General features: G+C 39.1%; 3 protein-coding genes across 3 annotated transcripts; all 3 read left to right on the top strand.

The window, feature by feature from the left end:
* Positions 1–5,696: 5,696 nt before the first annotated feature.
* Positions 5,697–6,985, top strand: LOC129097691 (uncharacterized). Its single transcript, XM_054606600.1, has 4 exons — positions 5,697–5,704; positions 6,139–6,194; positions 6,289–6,668; positions 6,797–6,985. The coding sequence occupies exons 1-4, from the start codon at positions 5,697–5,699 to the stop codon at positions 6,983–6,985; spliced, it is 633 nt and encodes a 210-aa protein (XP_054462575.1).
* A 725-nt stretch (positions 6,986–7,710) lies between these two features.
* On the top strand, positions 7,711–25,838 carry LOC129097683 (uncharacterized). The gene is made up of 5 exons (XM_054606592.1): positions 7,711–7,741; positions 24,152–24,171; positions 24,510–24,624; positions 24,724–24,897; positions 25,080–25,838. Exons 1-5 carry the CDS (start codon positions 7,739–7,741, stop codon positions 25,701–25,703), a joined length of 936 nt encoding a protein of 311 aa, XP_054462567.1. The 5' UTR covers positions 7,711–7,738; the 3' UTR covers positions 25,704–25,838.
* LOC129097684 (uncharacterized) lies at positions 14,525–15,673 on the top strand. Its single transcript, XM_054606593.1, has 2 exons — positions 14,525–14,666; positions 14,831–15,673. The coding sequence occupies exons 1-2, from the start codon at positions 14,571–14,573 to the stop codon at positions 15,446–15,448; spliced, it is 714 nt and encodes a 237-aa protein (XP_054462568.1). The 5' UTR covers positions 14,525–14,570; the 3' UTR covers positions 15,449–15,673.
* Positions 25,839–26,233: the final 395 nt, after the last annotated feature.

Genomic DNA, 26,233 nt, shown 5'->3' with positions numbered 1-26,233 from the left:
CACGACGCATGCTGCGAAGCCTGGACGCGGAAGGATGCAGCACTATGAAGAATAACTATTTATTTAACGTTTTTTGCGGTAACAATGGGCAAACAATTATATATATATATATATATGTATGTATGTATGTATGTATATATGTATGTGTATGTGTATATATATGTAAGATAAGATAATCCTTTATTAGTCCCGCAGCGGGGAAATTTGCAGGCTTACAGCAGCATAGAGTTAAAGTGCACACAAGAGACATAGTAAAGAAAGACAAGATAAAAATAAAAATGAAAATAAAAAAAAAAAATAAAAAACAAGTATTATAAATAAGCAATAAAAACAGTAGAAAAACACAATAACTGAAATATAATATTTACAGACAGAAAAAAAAACTATATTAACTATTATTGCACAGTGTTTTTATTGTCATGTGGTCTACTGGGAGCAGAGCTGGTTGTGTAACCTGACAGCAGCAGGAAGGAAGGACCTGCGGTACCTCTCCTTCACACACCGGGGTGAAGCAGCCGGTGGCTGAAGGAGCTGCACAGAGCTGCCAGGGCGTCCTGCATGGGGTGGGAGGTGTTGTTTATCAGGGATGACAGCTTGGCCATCATCCTCCTGTCTCCCACCACCTCCACCGTATCCAATATATATATGTATGTATATATGTATGTATATATATATATGTATATATATATGTATATATATATGTATGTGTATGTGTGTATATGTATGTATGTATGTATATATATATATATATATATATATGTATATACAGAAGCCTTATCTTACGAATTCAATGTGCAGCGAACTGATACGAATACAGTGAGTGCAACAACTAATACGAATGCAATAAGTGCTACGAGGAAGGCTCAGGGTAGTGCTTCATGAAGAGGTGAGTTTTCAGCCTGCGCCGAAAGATGGGCAGCGACTCTGCTGTCCTGACGTCAGTGGGGAGTTCATTCCACCACTGAGGGGCCAGGACAGAAAAAAGCTGTGACCGGGTGGATCGGCCGCAGGGACCTCTGAGCGACGGGGCAACCAGTCGCCCGAGGCAGCAGAGCGAAGTGGTCGGGCGGGGGTGTAGGGCTTGACCAAGACCTGGAGATAGGAAGGAGCTGTTCCTTTCACTGCCCTGTAGGCTAGCACCAGAGTCTTAAACTGGATGCGAGCTCTTACAGGGAGCCAGTGTAGAGAACGGGAAGGGAAGTTGTGTGGGAGAACTTGGGGCGATTGAACACCAGACGTGCTGCAGCTTTCTGGACAAGCTCCAGAGGTCTGATGGCCGACGCCGGGGCTCCGGCAAGTAGTGAGTTGCAGTAGTCCAGGCGGGAGATGACCAGAGCCTGGATGAGCACCTGCGCCGTCTCCTCAGTGAGGAAGGGGCGAATCCTCCTGATGTTGTAGAGGAGGAATCTGCAGGAGCGTGTGACCGATGCAATGTTTGCTGAGAACGACAGTTGGTCGTATCAATGGTGATGGACAGGTCTCGGTGCGGGCAACCCTTCCCCAGGAGGAACAGTAGCTCGGTTTTGTCCAGGTTGAGCTTCAGGTGGTGTGTCGCCATCCACTTCGAGATGTCAGCCAAGACCGGTGTATTACAAGACATGTATTTTAATAGACCGGTGTATTACAAGACATGTATTTTAATAGACCGGTGTATTACAAGACATGTATTTTAATAGACAGGTGTATTACAAGACATGTATTTTAATAGACAGGTGTATTACAAGACATGTCTTTCGGGTGAAGGCATTTTCAAAAACCGTTGGTTTCGAGCAGCCTTTTTAAGATAGCATTTACGGTAACGTGTGACGTTGGTACGCTGCAAGAACGTTAGGCTATCTAACGTAGGCTAACGTGCTAATGTTAGACAGTTGGCTGACAGACGCCTCGCAAATCACATCAACCATTATTGCTGGTTACAATAACGGTGTTATCGGATAGTACAGTGTCTATTTCTCGTTAACTTTAGACAAATCTAAGCGAAAAATGCTGAAAAATGTACATTTACATAAAAGACACGGCCGTCAGCGGAGTTTGGTCCGGAGTTTAGCTGCTAATAAGTTACATATAACGTTAACATGCTGATATGAATTATATGGTGTGTCTGTAGAACATGAGTTGTTGTCAACATAAACAGTTGATTGTTGTTTACTTTGCACATGAACATATTTGGGCCAAATAACCCACTGTGTATGTAGTGACGTGCGGTGAGGTTCGTGGCTGGTGAGGCACTGACTCTTTCAGAGTCAGATTTACAAATATATAAACCCAATAGAGTAGCTATATACAGTTGCAATCAGAAATATTCAACCCCCCAAAGATTTTAAGGATTTATCAATTCAAGTTTTTTCAAAGTGCAAGATTCTGCTTCAGATGACTTCTTTATGAGTTGAGCGATACATAAAATCAACACAAAAAATGCATGATGTAGTATTTGTGTGTAACAGTATATTTTGTTAAGATAGCCATGTCACAATTATTCAACCCCTATATAATATTGTTGTTTTTAAAGCTGTCTGACAGTTTTTATGGCCTAAAGTGGAGTTGAAACATAATTAAGCCTTTAGGAACTCTATAATGATCCTTAATTTGCTTTAGCTGTGCTGCATATATAAACCCCACCCATGAAGGTATTCAAGGTGAGTTGCAAACATGGGAAAGACAAAGGAGCTTCCACAAAAGCTGAGAGAGGAGATTATTTCATCACACCTGAAGGGCCTTGGGTATAAGAAGATTTCCCAAAAATGTAATATTCCAAGAGACACCATTGGAGCATTATAAGGAAGTTTAATACTTATGGAACAGCTGCAAACCTGCCTGGCCATGGAAGAAAGCCCAACATTTCATCAAGGGTCCTTAGCAATTTAGTCAGAACATCTAAGAGAAACCCCTGTGTGACTGCAAGACACCTACAGGATGACCTGATGAAGGCTGGTACAAGTGCTTCAGTGGCAACTATAAGACGTGCACTGACTAAACAAGGACTTCATGGCCGGACTCCACTCTTGACCACAAGGAACATCAAAAGTCGACTAGAATATGCCAGGAGGAATTTGGATAAGACTACAGAGTTTTGGGAGACAGTTCTATGGACTGATGAAACCAAACTGGAACTGTTTGGACATATGGACCAGCGGTATGTCTGGCGTGTGAAAGGCCAGGCTTATGACCAGAAGAATACCATCCCCACGGTCAAGCATGAAGGCGGGTCATTGATGATGTGGGGCTGTTTTTCTGCGGCAGGAACTGGCAATCTTGATGGTGTACCTGGCATCATGGATTCCCAGAAATACCAGGCCATTTTAAAGAGGAAGGTGATGCCTTCTGTTGGCAAATTAAACCTTTGTGATCATTAGACTCTCCAGCAAGACAATGATCCCAAGCCCACCTCCAAGTCAACCAAAGCTAGGTTGAGAAAAATATCCTGGAACGTCCTGGAGTGGCCTTCTCAGTCACCAGATTTAAATCCGATTGAAAATCCTTGGTGGGATTTAAAGAAGGCAGTTGCAGCACAGAAGCCATCAAACATCACTGAGCTAGAGGCTTTTGCACGTGAAGAATGGGCAAAGATTCCGATCGAGAGGTGTAAGAAGCTTGTCAGCACTTACCCAAAACGTTTGTTAGAAGTTATAAAAGCTAAAGGATGCGCCACAAAGTACTGAAGCTGGGGGTTGAATAATACTGCACATGCACATGTGTTAAAAGAGTTACATTTTTCATTTGAACTTCAAAGTTAGGGCAACTTCTGTTGTCAAAATAACTTTTTTGTGTTTTGTGATTAAAAACAAGGATGTCATGCATTGCCTTCGATATATGTTTGTAATTATACAATCAGGATCCTCTTTTTTTAAATTTTATTTATGTTTTTCTATTTAAATTTATATTTTGTTTCTGTCTTTCCTTCTCTCCCCCTAAGTTTGAATATATGTCTTTTGCAGGCTCTTATTGACAATTTGTAAGTTGCTCTCCAAGGACTGCATGGCGCAGTGCATGATGGGAAACGCCTGGCTGTCTCCTGATCAAAGAGCTGATTGGCAACACCAAGTTTTGTAAATAAACTTATTTTCTGTGTAAATGTAAGATTTGACACTAGATTGTTGACTAGTGGACTCATGTTGTGCAATGCTGTGACTGATAATAATAATTATCATTATTATCATAATATATAATGTTATTTATTTAGTATCTGTAAATAAAGATATTTATTGAGAAAGCCTAATTCCATGCTGATGTCACCATGTTTTCAGTCAGAGAACTGTAATGTGTGAAGTCCACAGATTAACCAAGTGAAGCATCAGAAAACCTTTTAAAGGAGAGAACCATGGAAAGATGGGAACTTGCAGTGTTGCGGTTTAATACAGAGTTCCTGTTTTATTCCCAATGCGCAGGTGTGCATGGAGCGGAGTAAACATGAATCATAGACTGGCTTGACCACTTTCATGTTAAGCGTTTATTTCCGCAAACACCCGACGGACTTTAACCTCTCTTCAACTCCGGTGAGTCATTTGAGTGAGTTTGATAAACGTTCACGTTAAAGTCCTGTTAAAACAACTCTTGGGATCAGGAGACCAGGGGAGACACTTATATTCAATAATAAATAAAGTCAGTTTAAGATAATACTCTGTGCAATACAATAGTTATAATAGTTTCTGTCTGTACATATAATATTTACTGTGGATTCTTTACTGTTTTTTTATTGCTCATTTGCTTATTTATAATACTTATTTTTACTATGTCTCTTGTTTGCAGCTGTAATCCTGTAAATTTCCCCACTGCTAATAAAGGATTATCTTATCTTATCTTATCTTAAGGAAACAGGAGAGAAAAGGTCCATATCAAGGCTTGTTCACAAAGCCCCGAAACGAATATTCGCGACATTTTACTGTGATATAATTGCAATAAATGTCCAAAAGGGGAAATAACAACATAATGATGGTTGTTTGTAAAAAGTCAGAATTCATGTTTTGTTATTTCTCTCTGCAAGACGACAAGGAAATCACTTTTTTGTTTTGTGAGCGGAGCTCGGATCGACTGGTGCCAGACCTGGCTTACATGACAGAATGAATCTCAACGCTGATTGGCTGTCGCAACACAGCGTCACGAAAATTTTTGGTGGGAAACACCTGGCTGTCTCCTGATCAGCTGATCGGCCCTTTAAACGCCACGTTTTGTAAAAAAAAAAAACATTTTTAAACTTATTTAGAGATTACCTTCAGGTATATTTATTTATATAAATGTTTAAATAAATGACATCCAAGAACTAATATTATCGGTGATGATAAAACACAAGGGTTTAGGGCCTTTAGGTCTACTAAACAGTGTTTATCACATGTGAGATGATTAGAAAGAAAAACTAAGACAATGGCAAATTCAAGGGTGAATATTTTCTTGCAGAATCAAATTGTTGTGACCCAACATGGCCTTTCAAAAGAAAGCAATAGATTCCTATTTAAACAGCTTTTATTCTATTTTGAAAACATTAAAGCATGTGTGATTTAAGGCAAATCCAGAAATATATCGCTTGTGTGCATGAAATAAACAAGTCCGTATTTTGTTACTATCAACAGGTATTGTTGTTTTTCTAGCAAAGGCAGGTGAATTAAGGGGTATTTACTAATCGTGAATCCCCAAACCTCCTCTGTGCCATAAAGACAACAGGACAGACTACACTTCTGCACTGGAGTGAAAACTGAAGAAACATGAAAAGGTAGGATGAAAATGGAAACTGAGGAATGAAGAACAGCATAATCAATAACATGTTATCAAATCATTTTACTGAGTTTCTGGAGTTTTTAAAAAAACTTCTGTTTATTTACTCCACGCTGGAATAAAAACATATTCTTGTACACTGTCACAGCTCTTAATTTACACTTCTGCTTGTTTAGTCAAAGTGACTCCAGCTATTCCCCTTAATAGCAACATAGATACAGGAGCGCTAGAGTCGCCATAAGAATAAATAATAATGTGAAAATTGGGGAAAAAGATGAGTTTAGATTTAAAGGATTCAACTGGGTGGTTAATCCTCAATTGAGACAAATCACTATTTTGCCACTTTTTTTGTATATTCTGTCCTAAGGTACCACAACATATTCTTCTTATATATGGTCCAGTAATCACTGCTGCTCACTTTCTGCCTTTCAGGTCAGCAGGCCAGCTGTTGGATATGCCTACTAAGCAGCGAATCAAAGAACCTCAAGGTAAACTACACACACCTTAGCCTCGCACATTGTACAACCTTGCTATGATAAATATTTTCCATATTTAATCAAAATCCTCTGGCATCTGTCACAGTTTTAGATGCTGTGATAAAGGTGGCAGAGCTTTTGTCCACAATTAGACACAAGACTATCGACTTAAAGAAGCCGGCGGGAGCAAAGTGGACGATTGGAAACCTGGACGACACCATTTACAGTGGGAAGGAGAACGTGGTGTATGGGTGGAACAAATTTTACCTTCAAGATAAAGTGAGCATGCAGGTTGTGGGTAAGGTGGAGGGGACCTCATGCCCGTGTGGCCAGCTCGTCCTGATGACCTGTGAGGACAAAAAGGTGTATGCCTACGATGGAGAGGAGCTGCATTTGGTGGCTTCAAGCCTGAAGCAGCTGATTGAAGAGGGAATAGAGTATCCATCAGACAAGACCTACTACGAAGGGGAGGCATTCAAGAACATGGTGAGAAGTTACATTGAATTTGCCATTAACAAGCAGGGCTTTGTGATGGTGGACCCTGATGATTAATCACCTGTGTGTACTGACAATGTTTGTTTTATATTCTTTTCCATATTGCCTTTTGTGTGTAGACCGACAAGGACTGGGAAAAAGTGAGGAAGGGTCCCGAGGGGAAACGCTTGGACGAAGAGCACCGTAAACTGGTGACAGCAAAGAAGTCCAAATTCCTGGAGAGTCTACTATCTATTAATCTATACGACAAAACACGATCACTGGAGTTGTTGAAATTTGATATATTAAGATTTGTATTTTTCTATTGATGGTCATTCGTTTTGTTTAATTATATACTTAGTTTTGGGTTTGGTAATTTATTTTGAATTGGGTAACACTGTGGGCACCTGCAGTTATATATAGGAGTAGGCAGGTATACGACCAGCATGCACTTTTTCCTTGTCTACTGTAACAAATGAAAATATTTTTCTAAACATGATTGTGAGAAAAAATTTATTCTGTGTGGGGAGGCTGAAACAAACATTTGCAAACCACATGAGGAAGTTGTGGCTGAATTCAGAGGCTTGATACTCACAAGATACATCCAGACGACACAAACAATAGATAAACAGGGAACAACATACTCATTTAAATATTCCCAAAACAACAAAACATAAAAAAAGAATGCTGAGTTATAGTCATTAAACATGTGAAGCAGAACCCACATTGTCTTCCATTTTACTCTGATGGTTACATAAGTTGATAAGACATGAGCGGGTTTTCCGATCCTACTCTCAAAGCAAATTGTTGGCTGCTGTTATGGGACACCAGGCCTAAAATCAACATCTGTGCAAGAAAGCCTTTTCGCTATTCATATGTTTCTATTGGCATATTTATAAAAAACAACTTTGTCCAGGTGTGAACAAACAAGTATTATGACTTTCCAGTGAAACAATTCAACTTCTCTATAAATCCCTCCCCATTCCCTTTACATCATGAAAATAAACAAGGAGTGGTAGTTAGAATCTGGATGTATAGGGTTTCATTTCTTTATTTCTGTTTCAATTACTGACGACTTAACAATGGTGAGTAGCTGCTTTTAAGTGCTTTCCTTTGCCAATATTTAATGTCATTATGATTCAATTCTACATTGCTAATTTAACTTCTGTTGTCAGTGAAATGTGTAATTGTTGTAACGTGTTGTGTTTTATTGCTGATTGCTTCAGGCTGATCCAGAGAAAACCAGGCCATGAGTGAACTGATTCACAAAGTCATTACAACAACTGAAACTAAACTGTTCAGTTAGTTGAAGGTAAAAAAGGAAATCTTGGGTGACTATTAAATTATTTTTTGATAATAATGTTGGCAGTTTGTACATTGTTGGAAAACATATAGTTGTTGGTTTACATATCATATAACAACTGGAAATATGATTTTAAATGAGTAATGTAGTAATAGTGTTACTTTATCAATTATAGATGAGTACCATATTTATTTAATGTCGTAGCCTTTCAAAAGAAAACAATAGATTCCTATTTAAACAGATTTTATTCTATTTGTGAAAACGTGTGATTTAAGGCAAATCCAGAAATATATAGTTTTATAAATCTTATATGGAAAAGATATGGCCGAATTGTTAGCTTGTGCTCATATTTTGTGTGCGTGATATATGAAAATAAATAAGTCCGTATTTTGTTACTATCAACAGGTATTGTTGTTTTTCTAGCAAAGGCAGGTGAATTAAGGGTACTTACTAATCGTGAATCCCAAAACCTCCTCTGTGCCATAAAGACAACAGGACAGACTACACTTCTGCACTGGAGCGAAAACTGAAGAAACATGAAAAGGTAGGATGAAAATGGAAACTGAGGAATGAAGAACTGCATAATCAATAACATGTTATCGAATCATTTTACTGAGTTTCTGGAGTTTTTTAAAAAACTTCTGTTTATTTACTCCACGCTGGAATAGCTCTCAATTTACACTTCTGCTTGTTTAGTCAAAGTGACTCCAGCTATTCCCCTTAATAACAACATAGTTACAGGAGCGCTAGAGTCGCCATAAGAATAAATAATAATGTGAAAATTGGGGGAAAAGATGAGTTTAGATTTAAAGGATTCAACTGGGTGGTTAATCCTGTGTTGAGACAAATCACAATTTTGCCACTTTTTTTTTGTATATTCTGTCCGAAGGTACCACAACATATTCTTCTTATATATGGTCCAGTAATCACTGCTGCTCACTTTCTGCCTTTCAGGTCGGCAGATCAGCTGGATATGCCTACTAACGAGCTAATCAAAAAACCTCAAGGTAAACTACACACACCTTTGCCTCGCACTCAAAATCCTCTGGCATCTGTCACAGTTTTAGATGCTGTGATAAACGTGGCAGAGCTTTTGTCCACAAAAGACACAAGACTATCCCCTAAAGAAGCCGGCGGGAGCAAAGTGGACGATTGGAAACCTGGACGACACCATTTACAGTGGGAAGGAGAACGTGGTGTATGAGTGGAACAATTTTTACCTTCCAGTTAAAGTGAGCATGCGGGTTGTGGGTAAGGTGGAGGGGACCTCATGCCCGTGTGGCCAGCTCGTCCTGATGACCTGTGAGGACAAAAAGGTGTATGCCTACGATGGAGAGGAGCTGCATTTGGTGGCTTCAAGCCGGAAGCAGCTGATTGAAGAGGGAATAGAGTATCCATCAGACAAGACCTACTACAAAGGGGAGGCATTCGAGAACATGGTGAGAAGTTACATTTAATTTGCCATTAACAAGCAGGGCTTTGTGATGGTGGACCCTGATGATTAATCACCTGTGTGTACTGAAAATTTGTTTGTTTTTTTCTTTTCCATATTGCCTTTTGTGTGTAGACCGACAAGGACTGGGAAGAAGTGAAGAACGGTCCCGTTGGGAAACGATTGGACGAAGAGTACCGTAAGCTGGTGCAAGCAAAGAAGTCCAAATTCCTTGAGAGTCTATCTATCTATTAATCTATACGACAAAACACGATCACTGGAGTTGTTGAAATTTGATATATTAAGATTTGTATTTTTATATTGATGATCATTCGTTTTGTTTAATTATATACTTAGTTTTGGGTTTGGTAATTTATTTTGAATTGGGTAACACTGTGGGCAGTGTTACCCAATTCATCCAATGAATCGCCACCTTATCGAAGTGGTCTCGGGGAGGGGTCAGACTAAGAGCGATTCACCAAACCTCAATGAATCGGACGATGCAAGGTTGTGGCACCTCGCCCGGAATAGGGAAACCGGGGCACCCTCCTGGAGCCAGACCTGGTAGGGGAGCTCGCCGGCGGCGTCTGGTGGCCGGGCCTTGGCACATGGGGCCCGGCCGGGCCCAGCCCGAAAAAGCTACATCGTGCCGCCACCCTGTGGGCCCACCACCCGCAGGGATAGGCATTGGGGTCGGGTGCAATGTGAGCTGGGCGGCAGGCTGGGGCGGAAACCTGGGCGTGCTGACCCCGGCATCACAGACTAGCTCTAGGGACGTGGAATGTCACCTCTCTGGCGGGGAAGGAACCGGAGCTGGTGCGGGAGGTGGAACGCTACCAGCTAGATATAGTTGGGCTCACCTCCACGCATAGCACCGGTTCTGGAACCAAACTCCTGGAGAGGGGCTGGACTTTTTCCTTTTCCGGAGTTGCCCAGGGTGAGAGGCGCCGGGCGGGTGTGGGGATACTCACAAGCCCCCGGCTGAGCGCCGCTGTTCTGGAGTTCTCCCCGGAGAATGAGAGGGTCGCCTCTCTGCGACTGGGAATCGCAGGAGGAAAGTCTCTGACTGTCGTTTGTGCCTATGCACCAAACGGCAGTTCGGAGTACGCGGCCTTCTTGGAGTCCTTGGGTGGTGTTCTGGAAAGGGCGCCGACTGGGGACTCCATAGTTCTTCTGGGAGACTTCAACGCTCACGTGGGTAACGACGGAGAAACCTGGAGGGGTGTGATTGGGAGGAACGGCCTGCCCGATCTGAACCCGAGTGGTGCTTTGTTGTTGGACTTCTGTGCTAGTCATGGACTGTCCATAACAAACACCATGTTTGAGCATAGGGAGGTTCATAAGTGTACTTGGTACCAGAACACCCTAGGCCAAAGGTCTATGATCGACTTTGTAGTTGTGTCATCAGACCTGCGGCCGTATGTCTTGGACACTCGGGTGAAGAGAGGAGCAGAGCTGTCAACTGATCACCACCTGGTGGTGAGTTGGATCAGGTGGCGGGGAGGCTGCCGGACAGACCCGGTAAACCCAAACGTGTAGTGAGGGTGAACTGGGAACGTCTGGCTGAGGATCCTGTCCGCAAGGTCTTCAACTCCCACCTCCGGAACAATTTCTCGTGCATCCCGGGGAGGCTGGGGACATGGAATCCGAGTGGGCCATGTTCAAATCCTCCATTGTGGAAGCTGCTGCTAGGAGTTGTGGTCGGAAGGCGATCGGTGCCTGTCGTGGCGGCAATCCAAGAACCCGCTGGTGGACACCAGCGGTGAAGGAGGCCGTCAAGCTGAAGAAGGAGGCCTTTCGGGCTTGGTTGGCCGAGGGTCTCCTGAATCAGCAGGCAGGTACCGGTTGGCCAGAAGGGCTGCAGCTGCGGCGGTTGCTGAGGCAAAAACCCGGGTGTGGGAGGAGTTTGGCGAGGCCATGGAGAAGGACTTTCGAATGGCCTCAAGGAAGTTCTGGCAAACCGTGAGACGACTCAGAAAGGGGAAACAGGGCTTTTCTCAGGCTGTGCTCAGCAGGGGGAGAACTGCAGACCCGGACTGGGGATATTGTCGAGCGGTGGAAAGAACACTTTGAGGAACTCCTGAACCCGACCAACACGTCCTCTGTGGAAGAGGCAGAGTCTGAAGACTCAGGGAAGTCTCGTCCATATGCCTGGCGGAGGTCGTTGAGGTAGTTAAAAAGCTCTTCAGCGGCAAAGCGCCAGGAGTGGATGAGATTCGACCGGAGATGCTAAAGGCTCTGGACATTGTTGGGCTGTCTTGGTTGACACGTCTCTTCACTGTCGCGTGGAAGTCGGGTACAGTGCCTGTGGAGTGGCAGACCGGGGTGGTGGTTCCCATTTTCAAAAGGGGGACCGGAGAGTGTGCTCCAATTATAGGGGTATCACACTGCTCAGCCTCCCCGGGAAAGTTTACTCCAGGGTGCTGGAAAGGAGGCTCCGTCCGATTGTCGAACCTCAGATTCAGGAGGAGCAATGCGGATTCCGTCCTGGACGTGGAACAGCGGACCAACTCTTTACCCTTGCAGGTCTGTTGGAGGGTGCATGGGAGTTTGCTCATCCAGTCTACATGTGTTTTGTGGACTTGGAGAAGGCCTTCGACCGTGTCCCTCGGGGAGTCCTGTGTGGGGTACTGCGGGAATATGGGGTACCTGGTTCGTTACTACGAGCCATTCGGTCCTTGTATGACCAAAGTGAGAGCTGTGTCCGGATACTCGGCACAAAGTCGAGCTTGTTCCCAGTGCGTGTTGGCCTCCGCCAGGGCTGCCCATTGTCACCAATCCTGTTTGTGATTTTCATGGACAGGATTTCAAGGCGCAGCCGGGGGAGGAGAGTTTCCGGTTTGGGGACCTCAGAATCGCATCCCTGCTTTTTGCAGATGATGTGGTTCTGTTGGCTTCTTCAGAACGTGACCTTCAGCACGCACTGGGGCGGTTCACAGCCGAGTGTGAAGCGGTCGGGATGAGAGTCAGTACCTCCAAGTCTGAGGCCATGGTTCTCTTCCGGAAAACGGTGGATTGCACCCTCTGGGTTGGGAGTGAGTCACTGCCCCAAGCGAGGGAGTTCAAGTATCTCGGGATCTTATTCACGAGTGAGGGTAAAATGGAGCGGGAGATGGACAGGCGGTTCGGTGCAGCGTCAGCAGTGATGCGGGCGTTGTACCGGACCGTTTTGGTGAAGAAGGAGCTGAGCCGAAAGGCAAAGCTCTCGATTTACCAGTCCATCTACGTTCCAACCCTCACCTATGGTCATGAGCTTTGGGTAGTGACCGAAAGAATGAGATCGCGAATACAAGCGGCCGAAATGAGCTTCCTTCGTAGGGTGGCTGGGCTCAGCCTTAGAGATAGGGTGAGGAGCTCAGACATCCGGAGGGAGCTCGGAGTAGAGCCGCTGCTCCTTCGCGTCGAAAGGGGCCAGCTGAGGTGGCTCGGGCATCTGATCAGGATGCCTCCTGGACGCCTCCCTTTAGAGGTTTTCCAGGCACGTCCAACTGGTAAGAGGCCCCGGGGTAGACCCAGAACACACTGGAGAGATTATATATCTCGTCTGGCCTGGGAACGCCTCGGGGTTCCCCAGGAGGAGCTGGAAAGTGTTGCTGGGGAGAAGGACGTCTGGAGGACCCTCCTTAGCTTGCTGCCCCGCGACCCGGCCCCGGATAAGCGGAAGGAAATGGATGGATGGATGGATGTGGGCACCTGCAGTTATATATAGGAGTAGGCAGGTATACGACCAGCATGCACTTTCTCCTTGTCTACTGTAACAAATAAAAATATTTTTCTAGACATGATCGTGAGAAAATTTTATTCTGTGTGGGGAGGCTGAAACGAACATTTGCAAACCACACAATTATGAGGAAGTTGTGGCTGAATTCAGAGGCTCAGAAAACATCACAAGATACATCCAGACGACACAAACAATAGATAAACAGGGAACAACATACTCATTTAAATATTCCCAAAACAACAAAACATAAAAAAAGAATGCTGAGTTATAGTCATTAAACATGTGAAGCAGAACCCACATTTCTTCCTTTTACTCTGATGGTTACATAAGTTGATAAGACATGAGCGGGTTTTCCGATCCTACTCTCAAAGCAAATTGTTGGCTGCTGTTATGGGACACCACGCCTAAAATCAACATCTATGCAAGAAAGCCTTTTCGCTATTCATATGTTTCTATTGGCATATTTATAAAAAACAAGTTTGTCCAGTTGTGAACAAACCAGTATTATGACATTCCAGTAAAACATTTAAACTTCTCTATAAATCCCTCCCCATTCTCTTTACATCATGGAAATAAACAAGGAGTGGTGGTTAGAATCTGGATGTATAGGGCTTCATTTCTTTCTTTCTGTTTAAATTACTGACGACTTAACAATGGTGAGTAGCTGCTTCTTAAGAGCTTTCCTTTTGCCAATATTTAATGTCATTATGATTAAATTCTACATTGCTAATTTAACTTCTGTTGTCAGTTAAATGTGTAATTGTTGTAACGTATTGTGTTTAATTTCTGATTGCTTCAGGCTGATCCAGAGATAACCAGGTGAGTGAACTGATTCACAAAGTCATTACAACATCTGAAACTAAACTGTTCAGTTAGTTGAAGGTAAAAAAGTGAAATCTTGGGTGACTATTAAATTAGTTTTTGATAATAATGGTGGCAGTTTGTACATTGTTGGAAAACATATAGTTGTTGGTTTACTAATCATAATACAACTGGAAATATGATTTTAAATGAGTAATGTGTATTGTAGTAATAGTGTTACTTTATCAATTATAGATGAGTAGCCTATTTATTTAATTACAACCTTATTGTTGCATTATGCTTTTTAATCCTCTGAAAACATTTGATTTTTCAAATGGTTTTTTTTAATTTTAGAAAAGAAAGATTTCTGAAAGAGGAAAAACTTTTCAGAAGGAATGCTTTATTGCTTATCGATAAAATGGTGACACTCAATGAACGTCCTTCAGATCACGCTAAAGCTTTAGTGGATGAGGTATGTCTGAATCCTGTTTTTTTAATTTTTTAATTTACTGCTTCTTTTAACCCAATGCCTCTCAAAAAATAAAATGATATCTCTTTGAATGTGTTTCGTCTCCACAGTTTCTTCACAGCATCTTCTTTTGCGCAAAAATCCGCAATCCAACATTTTCACCAGAAAATATTCTGACTGATGTCGAGATGTTAAATAAGTTGAAGGACGTCTTCCCTCGGCCTTTTGAACTCTTCTCCTCTAGGCTACCCAGGCGGGGTCCATTTTCATGTGTGCTAGACATGGTAGGATTATAGTTTGTCAAAAGATGATTCAATTCCTCTTCCTAAAGCTGCATATAATTGATACTTCATGTAGACATCGTAATATATTACAGTTTATAATTAAAGTAAACAAAGCATGACTCAGTAAATGATACAGCATTGATAAAATGCCTGATTGCTTGCAGATTGTCCACCTGATTGGACGAGAGAATGAAACCCAAATCATACATGGCCTGCGAACGCTCATCACTGACCTGGAGCTTGGTGAATCAACGGATCTGGTCCCCTCCACCATCTGTGTCTCTCACAAAACAGAGATCGAAAGTCCAGTCAAGTACTATGGAGTCTCCAATTCCGCTTCACATCCTAGGCGGATCATGTATGCTGCGTCCTGTCTTGGTGGCTGGGACAGTCATGTAGCTGGTGCAGTGATGACCTACCTTCCAAACAAGGAAAAGAAACCAGATTTTGATGGAACCATCGTACTTCCAAGTAATGTCAGGTGCCAGGCGTTTAGCCTCTTTGAGGAAAATGAAAAGCCTCCTTGCAGATCATGTGGTAATTTGTTTGGTTTGACAACAAGTGAAACTGCTGAGTCGGTCTATGGCAATTGTGCCGAAGTTGAAAGTTTGAGCAACTTGTTTAAAAATGTGGATGACGTCAAAGAGCAGGCACGACCAACATCTGAAGAGTACTCAGATCTGAAGAGGGCGAAGGTTGAAAGGCTGGTTAGGACAGATCTCAGGAATTGGCTGTTGCATAAGGGTTTCCCATGGGATCAAAATTTCTACCCCCCTCAATGAGTTTGATCTCAAAAGGGGAAATGATTGAATAGATGATCACAACATGCATTGACGCTTAATCAGCCCCGAGCTGTCAATGTATATATTCTTTTCAACGCTCCTTGTTAATGCTCAAGTTATTTACAAACAGTAAAGATATTAATTAATTTGTGGTTGTCAACTGTCTGAATGCAAAGCAGGCAGAAGATACAAAACTTCCTGTATTGATCATGTTATCCACAATAAAATCACAAAGATTAATCATTTGTTTTGGTTTTGTTTCTGGAATCTCATCTAAAGAAGTGATACTTTAACAGAATATACCACATGATATATACGGGGTGACAGCAGAATGTTGGGGAATGCTTCACAAGAATAATAAATATTAACAATAATAATAGTAGTAATAATAATAATATTATTATTATTATTATTGTTATTATTATTTATTATTCTTGTGAAGCATAACCCAACATTCTGCTGTCAGAATGTAACAGGCTCTGTAATAATAATAATAATAATTATTATTATTATTATTAGTAATAATAATAACATTAATAATATAATGATATGTATAATACTAATAATAATGAATAATTATAATAAAATTAATAATCATAATAATCACATACATCATACAATCATATAATCATATAATCATAATATCATAATAATCATTGATTATTATGATTATTATTGAATCTACATCTACATATTTTGATTGTTTCCAAAACACAAAAAAATATGTTTTTCATAAAGTTTTAGCCACTATGCTGAGTTTTCCATTTCTACTCAGTTCAGTTCAGCGAAATCTTTGCTGCTGTTAGGGGACACCACGCCTGAAATCAAGATCATGTTTCCGGTGCAAAAAAGCCTTTTCGCTATTCATATTTTTCTATTTGCAAAGTTACATATTGAAACCAGTACTATGACTTTACAGTGAAACATTTAAACTTTTCAATAAATCCCTCCCCATTCTCTTTATATCATGAAAAAAAACCGATGAGTGGTATTTAGAATCCGGATGTATAGGGCTTCATTTTCTTCTTTCTATTTAAATTACTGACGACTTAACAATGGCGAGTAGCTACTTTTTAAGTGCTTTCCTTTGCCAATATTTGATATCATTATAATTAAATTCTAAATTGCTAATTTCAATGCTGTTGTCAGTGAAATGTGTAATTGTTGTAACGTGTTGTGTTTTATTTCTGATTGCATCAGGCTGCTCATGAGCAAATACCCAGGTGAGTAAACCCGGGTATTATTATTCACAAAGTCATTACAACATCTGAAACTAAACAGTGTTCAGTTAGTTGAAGGTAAAAAAGTCTATTAAATTAGTTTTTGATAATAATAGTGGCCGTTTGTACATTGTTGGAAAACATATAGTTGTTGGTTCACTAATCATAATACAACTGGAAATATGATTTTAATTGAGTAATGTATATTGTAGTAATAGTGGTACTTTATCAATTACAGATGAGTAGCCTATTTATTTAAATATATTTGTTTTTAAGTACAACCTTATTGTTGCATTATGCTTTTTAATCCTCTGAAAACATTTGAAGAAGAATTTCTGACAGAGGACAAACTTTTCATTAGGAATGCTTTATTGCTTATCGATAAAATGTTGGATCTCTATCACCCTTCAGATCACCCTACAGCTTTACTGGATGAGGTATGTCTGATTACTGATTTTTTTTTAATATACTGCTTCTTTGACCTAATGCCTCTCAAAATACAAAATGATATCTCTTTGAATGTGAAAACCAGTCGTGCATGCTTTAAAGGAGACGAGTTGTGTAACTGTTTCAAGGTGCTGGAGGCGTGTTGATTTACAAAGTAGTAGTGTGCATTCACACACACACACTTCATTAAAATATACCTACATGTATCTGAAATGGTGTAGCTTTGATTGTGTGCTTCTTTTAGCAAGTAAAAATAAAGTCAAAGAGGTAATTTACCATTTTTAGATGAGACTGACATCTAGTGGATGTTTGAGAAACTGGTTCTTATAAAACCATTTTATTTTGTCCAACTTTTTTGCTTTCTGTGAATTCCCCACAACTCACACTCTCAGTTTAAAAATCTACAAAATACAAATACCAATTTAGTGGATTCTATAACAATCCTAATCATGTGATATCCTAGACCAAGAACCAGATCAGGAAAAGGAAAGTGGGTAATAACTGAACTTTAGCTCAGAAACTTTCTTATTACGGCATTAAAGCAAATTCATGTGTCTGGGTGATCCAATAGAAAATTCAATATAATTTAAAAAAATTGATATACTGACAATATATATAAATAACTAACTAGAAAATCTACATTTTATGCTTTTGTTATATTTCACATAAATGTGTACAAACATTCAGGAAAGTTGGGTGGTTTAGGGTTAAAATATATAAACTCTGTTCCTGTTTTTAATTTAGTGACTAAATGTCAAGTGAATTATTTTAAAACAGATCCTTTGATTTCCTCATTAAATGTATGTGAAGCAAGCTTCTCAATTTAAACAGTACGCATGCGCAGACAGTTGTTATCCGCCAGATAAAACGTCTGCGTCACATTTTCTGTTGCCTTCACAGACACGCTGAAATGTCTGAATTAACACACGTAGGATTATCCTCAGACATAACGTGGCACCTGGAAGTGAAAACACAACGAATAATGCTGCGATTTCCACAGATGTGGCCCATATGTGCAGTTGTGGAAATTGACAGTGATGCATGGGTTGGAAAGATGCATTTAAATGAATTGAGAGTGATGAAATGATAATGTATTGTTATTATAAATCATATCTTGTAAAAATGCTTTTTCAACAATATTTCATACCATATGTATATTTTCTTTTTGTATCCGTTATAGTATTGTGATTTTTTTTAAATATTATATAGGTGGAAGCTTCAAATAAGCCCAGTGGGCTTTCTGCCTCTTCCTGCACTGTAATATCATTTATCACCTCTTCAAGAAGTGCTACCCTGAGCCTTCCTCTTAGCACTTATTGTATTCATATTAGTCTGTTGCATTTATTGTATTCATATCAGTTTGTTGCATTTATTGTATTCGTATCAGTTTGTTGCACTTATTGTATTCGTATTAGTTTGTTGCACTTATTGTATTCATATTAGTTTGTTGCACTTATTGTATTCATATCTGTTGCATTTGTTGTATTCATATCAGTTTGTTGCATTTTGTATTCGTATTAGTTTGTTGCACTTATTGTATTCATATTAGTTTGTTGCATTTATTATTGTATTCATTATTTGTTGCATTTATTGTATTCGTATTATTGTATTGTTGCACTTATTGTATTCATATTAGTTTGTTGCACTTATTGCACTTATTGTATTCGTATTAGTTTGTTGCACTTATTGTATTCATATCAGTCTGTTGCACTTATTGTATTCGTATTAGTTTGTTTCTGTACTTTTGCTCTGGTTTATGCTCTTAGATGCTTGTTTAAGAAAGGAGATGCACTTATGACTTCTGGTGACTAGTAGTTCTCTTGAATACCTATGTTGAATACACTTATTGTAAGTCTCTTTGGATAAAAGCGTCTGCTAAATGACTGTAATGTAATGTAATGCAATGTAAATGTAAATGTGTTTTTTATATTTTTCAATTGTGCAAATAAAATAAACTATGAACGGGTTACATAAGTGCATTTAAATTATGAAACGTAACCTCCCTTTTACTTACACTTATTTATGAAGGAAAAACATAGAAACTACCAGTACAACAGAGCTCCTGTTTGTTATAGTCCCCGTTCAAAACACATAGCTTTTGTAACTGCAATGTCCGATGTGCACTTGAAGGCAGCAAGTGAGTAGGGAGTGGTGAGTGTCGCACTGAACATGGAATGAAACGTCACAGAATTATTTCCGTGAAGACAACAAGGGACTCGATCCACTGTTCAACTCCGGTAAGAAGCCTACTCTTATTTGACTTATTTGACTTTAATCACGCTTTCTATTAATTTATTTCATTATCAAGTCTGTTGAAATAACTCCTTAACATTATGGGTGATAATAAAACACAAGGGTTTAGGGCGTTTTGGTGTTTATTAGAATAAACATTCACATGTGAGATGATTAGAAAGAGAAACTAAGACAATGCTACATTCAAGGGCGATTTATGGAACTGATGTTTGGACTGTTGGGTCAGTTTTTCAATTTCTAAAATGTAAAGTATGATTTAGAGATTACACTACCTTCAGGTATGTTTATTTATATATTATATAAATTTATTTGTATTTATATTGTATAGTATTTATTTATTGTCTGTGTAGTTGTATAGTATGTGTATTTATTGTCTGTGTAGTTGTATAGTATGTGTATTTATTGTCTGTGTAGTTGTATAGTATGTGTATTTATTGTCTGTGTAGTTATATAGTATGTGTATTTATTGTCTGTGTAGTTGAGCTGCTGCAACACTTGAATTTCCCCCATGGGGATCAATAAAGGAATATAATAATTATATAAATGTTTAAATAAATGACATCCAAGAACTAATATTATCGGTGATAATAAAACACAAGGGTTTAGGGCCTTTAGGTCTACTAAACAGTGTTTATCAGAATAAACATTCCTTAGTTTTCACATGTGAGATGATTAGAAAGAAAAACTAAGACAATGCTATATTCAAGGGCGAATATTTTTCTGCACAATCATCAATTGTTGTGACTCAACGTAGCCTTTCTAAAGAAAACAATAGATTCCTATTTAAACAGCTTTTATTCTATTTGTGAAAACATTCATTTATTATGAACATAAATGAGTCCGTATTCTGTTGTGTTTACTATGAACAGGTATAGTTGCTTTTTATTAATACAGTTTATTCCCTAGTTCTTTTAAAAAAGGGCCAGCGTCACTGTTTTTGTCTTTTGTGCTGTTCTGTTAGTGTTTTGTCTATTGTCTTATAATAAAATAATACAAATCTATGATAATAATATAATAATATCCTATTGTAGTATTACTTTCAGTACTCGAGTAAAGGTTTTAAGTACCACTACTGTTAACAATACACATTTTGTTTTCTAGGTGACAAGAGAGAAAGAATGGCGCATGTTCCAGGGGGTAAGAACCAGTTTTCTGTTCTCTTAAGGGTCATTTAAATGGAAAATTACATAGAAAAGGCAGGTGAATTAAGAGGTACTTAATATTTGTAAAGCCCAAAACCTCCTCTGTGCCATAAATACAACAGGACAGACTACACTTCTGCACTGGAGTGAAAACTGAAGAGAGAGAAGAGACATGAAAAAGCAGGATGAAAATGGGAACTGAGGGATGAAGAACTGCAGAATCAATAACATGTTATCGGATCACTTTACTGAGTTTCTAGAAGTTATTTAAAAACTTCTATTAATTTACTCCAATCTAGAATAAAAACATATTCTTTTGAATTGTCACAGCTTTTAATTTTCACTTCTGCTTGTTTAGTCAAAGTGACTCACATATTTACTTTGTGCCAACTTGGAATGTGGCCTTTATTTCCAATTATGTTTGTTTTATCAATAGTACGACATGGTCAATCTGATTTCCATGAGTAACATCTAATCATTTTGTGGTGAAGCGGCCACATTCGGGCTGCCATACCACAGTTCTGCTTGGTATAACTCCTAGAGTAAAAGTGCAATATTCATCACGGTTTGCAATGTTTTTAATTCTGATCAGAGAGACAAAGGTGTAAAAAGACACATGTCGAAATTCCTCCTCTAGGAAAAACCTTTGACTCCAATATGTCAACAAAATGAAACAATCATTTCAAACCTGATTTTAGCTGGTCTGGAAATGTAGGCAAATGTGAACATATTTGATAAGATAATGACTCATTAGCATATTTGAACATACAATTCCAGAAAAAAATATAAAACAAAAAAGAATTGTCCCAATATAAGTTATCAACTGGGCAAGTTTCATGGTGATATCGATAAGTTATGTTTTTTTTTTACCCTTTCCAGCTATTCCCCTTAATAGCAACATAGTTACAGGAGCGCTAGAGTCGCCATAAGAATAAATAATAATGTGAAAATTGGGGCGAAAAGATGAGTTTAGATTTAAAGGATTCAACTGGGGTGGTTAATCCTGTGTTGAGACAAATCACTATTTTGCCACTTTTTTTTGTATATTCTGTCCTAAGGTACCACAACATATTCTTCTTATATATGGTCCAGTAATCACTGCTGCTCACTTTCTGCCTTTCAGATCAGCAGGCCAGCAGCTGGATATGCCTACTAACGAGCTAATCAAAAAACTTCAAGGTAAACTACACACACCTTTGCCTCGCACATTGTACAACCTTGCTATGATAAGTATTTTCCATATTTAATCAAAATCCTCTGGCATCTGTCACAGTTTTAGATGCTGTGATAAAGGTGGCAGAGCTTTTGTCCACAATTAGACACAAGACTATCCCCCTAAAGAAGCCGGCGGGAGCAAAGTGGATGATTGGAAACCTGGACGACACCATTTACAGTGGGAAGGAGAACGTGGTGAATGGGTGGAACAAATTTTACCTTCAAGATAAAGTGAGCATGCAGGTTGTGGGTAAGGTGGAGGGGACCTCATGCCCGTGTGGCCAGCTCGTCCTGATGACCTGTGAGGACAAAAAGGTGTATGCCTACGATGGAGAGGAGCTGCATTTGGTGGCTTCAAGCCTGAAGCAGCTGATTGAAGAGGGAATAGAGTATCCATCAGACAAGACCTACTACAAAGGGGAGGCATTCGAGAACATGGTGAGAAGTTACATTGAATTTGCCATTAACAAGCAGGGCTTTGTGATGGTGGACCCTGATGATTGATCACCTGTGTGTACTGACAATGTGTTTTTTTAATTATTTTCCATATTGCCTTTTGTGTGTAGACCGACAAGGACTGGGAAAAAGTGAGGAAGGGTCCCGAGGGGAAACGCTTGGACGAAGAGCACCGTAAACTGGTGACAGCAAATAAGTCCAAATTCATGGGGAATCTCAAATCCATCAAACAAAACACAGGTTGGTATTTTTGTCTTTGACTTGTAAAAATTAAGGTCATACTTTTTCTGCTCTGGATGTGTTGATATCCTACATCAAAACATCAATACACCAATATGTCAAGCATCCAAAAAAACTTCATGCTGATGATGTTCTACTATTTTTAAGTAACCCTGAGGTCTCTATCACTAGAGTTGTTGAAATCAAAACATTTGGGCCAGTTATCAGACTATAAAACAACTCTTTCTAGTCAGAGTCTATGCCCCTTTGACCCTGAACACCTCTTGGACCTCATCTCGCTCTGCCCCTTTTTCATGATCACCCATGTAACACGTCACTGCCTGGATATCTGGTCACTTGTTCCACCATTTGTCAATATGTTCATTTCTGTTTCACACTCATATTTATTCCGTATTTAGCCATTTAATTGATTTATTTTCTCTTTCTACTCTCTCTTACTTCCAACACTTTCTCCAGGAGTCTGCAGCTGATCTATTTTGCTTGGTGTTTAATATGTGTGAAAATGTATAAATACAATATATATATATATATATATATATATATATTTGAATATTTGTTGTGGTTTTTTAACCAGAGATCAGTGTCTCTGGTCCTTCATTGATTAAGTGATCCAATATATTTGTTCTAATATGATTGATAAACTAATGTGGGGTTTATCGATACAATTCCATCGTTTAAATGGGGTCACCGAATTGGTTTATGAAAATGATGTGAATACCATGGCCTTCACAGTCATCAGATCGCACTCAAACTGAATCTATTAGAGATTTTGTTAATGATAGCTCAGTGATTATGGAATTACCATTTAAAACATCTATTTCCAATAATTGACTGAATGAATGTGAGAAATATTTGTTTATTGTTACACATTCTCTTGTGATACCTGTTAGTCTCATATGAGCACTTTTTCCATGCCTACTGTAATGAATAAAAACATTTTTCTAAACAATTGATCTGCAGAAAATGTTTATTCTGTTTGGGGAGGCTGAAATGAACACTGACAAACCACACAATATGAGGAAGTTGTGTTTAGACTGAATTCAGAGACGAGGTGATTACTCAGAAGAACATCACATCACCAACAAACTCCTTTAAATGCTGAAAGAACCTTCACTTGGCAGTCACATCTGCATATTTTAAATGTTTCTAAAACAACAAAAACATGTTTTTTAGAAAGTGTTAGCCACTATGCTGAGTTACGATCATTAAACATGTCAGTAAAGCAGAACTCAAAGTTTCTTTCTTATCACTTTCATGGTAACATAAGATGTTGCAACATGAGTGGGGATTTTCCGTTTCTATTTTCAGTTGTTAGGGGACACCACGCCTATAATCAACATCCTGGTTCCTGTGCAAGACAGTCTTTTTGCTATTAATCTGTTTCTATTGGCACAGTTACCCAAACTCTGACCAGTTGTGAACAAACCAGTATTCATGGCTTTCCAGTGAAACAATTAAACTTCTCTATTCTCTAAATCCCTCCCCATTCTCTTGACGTCATGGATATAAACAAGGAGTGGTGGTTAGAATCTGGATGTAGGGTTTCATTTCTTTCTTTCGGTTTCATTTACTGACGACTTAACAATGGTGAGTAGCTGCTTTTCGAGAGCTTTCCTTTTGCCAATATTTAATGTCATTATGATTCAATTCTACATTGCTAATTTAACTTCTGTTGTCAGTGAAATGTGTAATTGTTGTAACGTGTTGTGTTTTATTGCTGATTGCTTCAGGCTGATCCAGAGAAAACCAGGTGAGTGAACTGATTCACAAAGTCATTACAACAACTGAAACTAAACAGTGTTCAGTTAGTTGAAGGTAAAAAAGGGAAATCTTGGGTGACTATTAAATTAGTTTTTGATAATAATGGTGGCAGTTTTACATTGTTGGAAAACATCTAGTTGTTGGTTTACTAATCATAATACAACTGGAAATATGATTTTAAATGAGTAATGTGAAATGTAGTAATAGTTGTACTTTATCAATTATAGATGAGTAGCCTATTGTTTTAATATATTTGTTTTTGAGTACAACCTTATTGTTGCATTATGCTTTTCAATCCTTGGAAAACATGATTTTTCATCGTTTTAGAGAACAACAATTGCTGAAAGAGGAAGAACCTTTCAGAAGGAATGCTTTTTTGCTCATCGAGAAAATGTTGGATCTCTATCAACCTTCAGCTCACGCTAAAGCCTTAGTGGATGAGGTATGTCTGATTACTGTTTTCTAAATGTACTAATTATTTTGACCTAATGCCTCTTAAAATATAAAATGATATCTCCTTGAATGTGTTTCGTCTCCACAGATTCTTCACAGTATCTTCTTTTGCGGAAAAATCCACAATCCACCATTTTCACCAGAAATGATTCTGATTGATGTCGAGATAATAAAAGAGTTGAAGGACGTCTTCCCTCGGCCTTTTGAACTCTTCTCCTCTAGGCTACCCAGGCGGGGTCCATTTTCATGTGTGCTAGACATGGTAGGATTATAGTTTGTCAAAAGATGATTCAATTCCTCTTTGCAAAGCTGCATATAATTGATACTTCATGTAGAAATCTTAATATATTACAGTTTATAATTAGAGTACAATCATTGCATTTCACAAACAAAGCATGACTCAGTAAATGATACAGCATTGATAAAATGCCTGATTGCTTGCAGATTGTCCACCTGAATGGAGGAGAGAATGAAAACAAAATCATAGATGTCCTGCGAACGCTCATCACTGACCTGAAGCTTCGTGAATCAATGCATCTGGTCTCCTCCACCATCTGTTTCTCTCACAAAACAGAGATCCAAGATCCAGTCAAGTACTATGGAGTCTCCAATTCCGCTCCAGATCCTAGGCGGATCATGTATGCTGCGTCCTGTCTTGGTGGCTGGGACAGTTATGTAGCTGGTGCAGTGATGACCTACCTTCCGAAGAAGAAAAAGAAACCAGATTTTGATGGAACCATCGTACTTCCAAGTAATGTCAGGTGCCATGCGTTTAGCCTCTCTGATGGAAAGGTCAAGTCTCCTTGCAGATCATGTGGTAATTTGTTTGGTTTGACAACAAGTGAAATTGCTGTGAATGAATATGGCAATTGTGCCGAAGTTGAAAGTTTGAGCAACTTGTTTAAAAACGTGGTTGACGTCAAAGAGCAGGCACGACCAACATCTGAGAAGTACTCAGATCTGAAGAGGGCGAAGGTTGAAAAGCTGGTTAGGACAGATCTCAGGAATTGGCTGTTGCATAAGGGTTTCCCATGGGATCAAAATTTCTACACCCCTCAACCAGTTTGATCTGAAAAGGGGAAATGATTGAATAGATGATCACAACATGCATTGACGCTTAATCAGCCCAGAGCTGTCAATGTATATATTCTTTTCAACGCTCCTTGTTAATGGTCAAGTACAAACAATAAAGATATGAATTAATTCCTGGTTGTCAACTGTCTGAATGCAAAGCAGGCAGAAGATACAAAACTTCCTGTATTGATCATGTTATCCACAATAAAATCACAAAGATTAATCATTTGTTTTGGTTTTGTTTCTGGAATCTCATCTAAAGAAGTGATACTTTAACAGAATGTACCACATGATATATACGGGGTGACAGCAGAATGTTGGGGAATGCTTCACAAGAATAATAAATATTATTAACAATAATAATAATAGTAATAATAATAATAATAATTATTATTATTATTTATTATTCTTGTGAAGCATTACCCAACATTCTGCTGTCAGAATGTTACAGGCTCTAATAATAATAATAATAATAATAATTAGTAGTAGTAGTAATAATAAGAATATCAACAATAATATTATTT

The sequence above is a fragment of the Anoplopoma fimbria genome, chromosome 10 (assembly GCF_027596085.1).
Source record: "Anoplopoma fimbria isolate UVic2021 breed Golden Eagle Sablefish chromosome 10, Afim_UVic_2022, whole genome shotgun sequence".
In the NCBI taxonomy this organism is placed as follows: Eukaryota; Metazoa; Chordata; class Actinopteri; order Perciformes; family Anoplopomatidae; genus Anoplopoma; species Anoplopoma fimbria.
This window is presented reverse-complemented; position numbering and strand designations above follow the sequence as displayed.

What these genes read in the sequence shown, in the direction of transcription:
- LOC129097691 (XM_054606600.1), top strand. An exon ending in GCGAATCAAAGAACCTCAAG is followed by an intron (nt 6,195 to 6,288) that starts GTAAACTACACA and finishes CATCTGTCACAG; the next exon opens with TTTTAGATGCTGTGATAAAG. An exon ending in GGGAGGCATTCAAGAACATG is followed by an intron (nt 6,669 to 6,796) that starts GTGAGAAGTTAC and finishes TTTTGTGTGTAG; the next exon opens with ACCGACAAGGACTGGGAAAA.
- LOC129097683 (XM_054606592.1), top strand. An exon ending in GCTGATCCAGAGAAAACCAG is followed by an intron (nt 24,172 to 24,509) that starts GTGAGTGAACTG and finishes TCATCGTTTTAG; the next exon opens with AGAACAACAATTGCTGAAAG. An exon ending in CTAAAGCCTTAGTGGATGAG is followed by an intron (nt 24,625 to 24,723) that starts GTATGTCTGATT and finishes TCGTCTCCACAG; the next exon opens with ATTCTTCACAGTATCTTCTT.
- LOC129097684 (XM_054606593.1), top strand. Translation starts at nt 14,571, where the DNA reads ATGTTAAATAAGTTGAAGGACGTCTTCCCTCGGCCTTTTGAACTCTTC. An exon ending in TTTCATGTGTGCTAGACATG is followed by an intron (nt 14,667 to 14,830) that starts GTAGGATTATAG and finishes GATTGCTTGCAG; the next exon opens with ATTGTCCACCTGATTGGACG.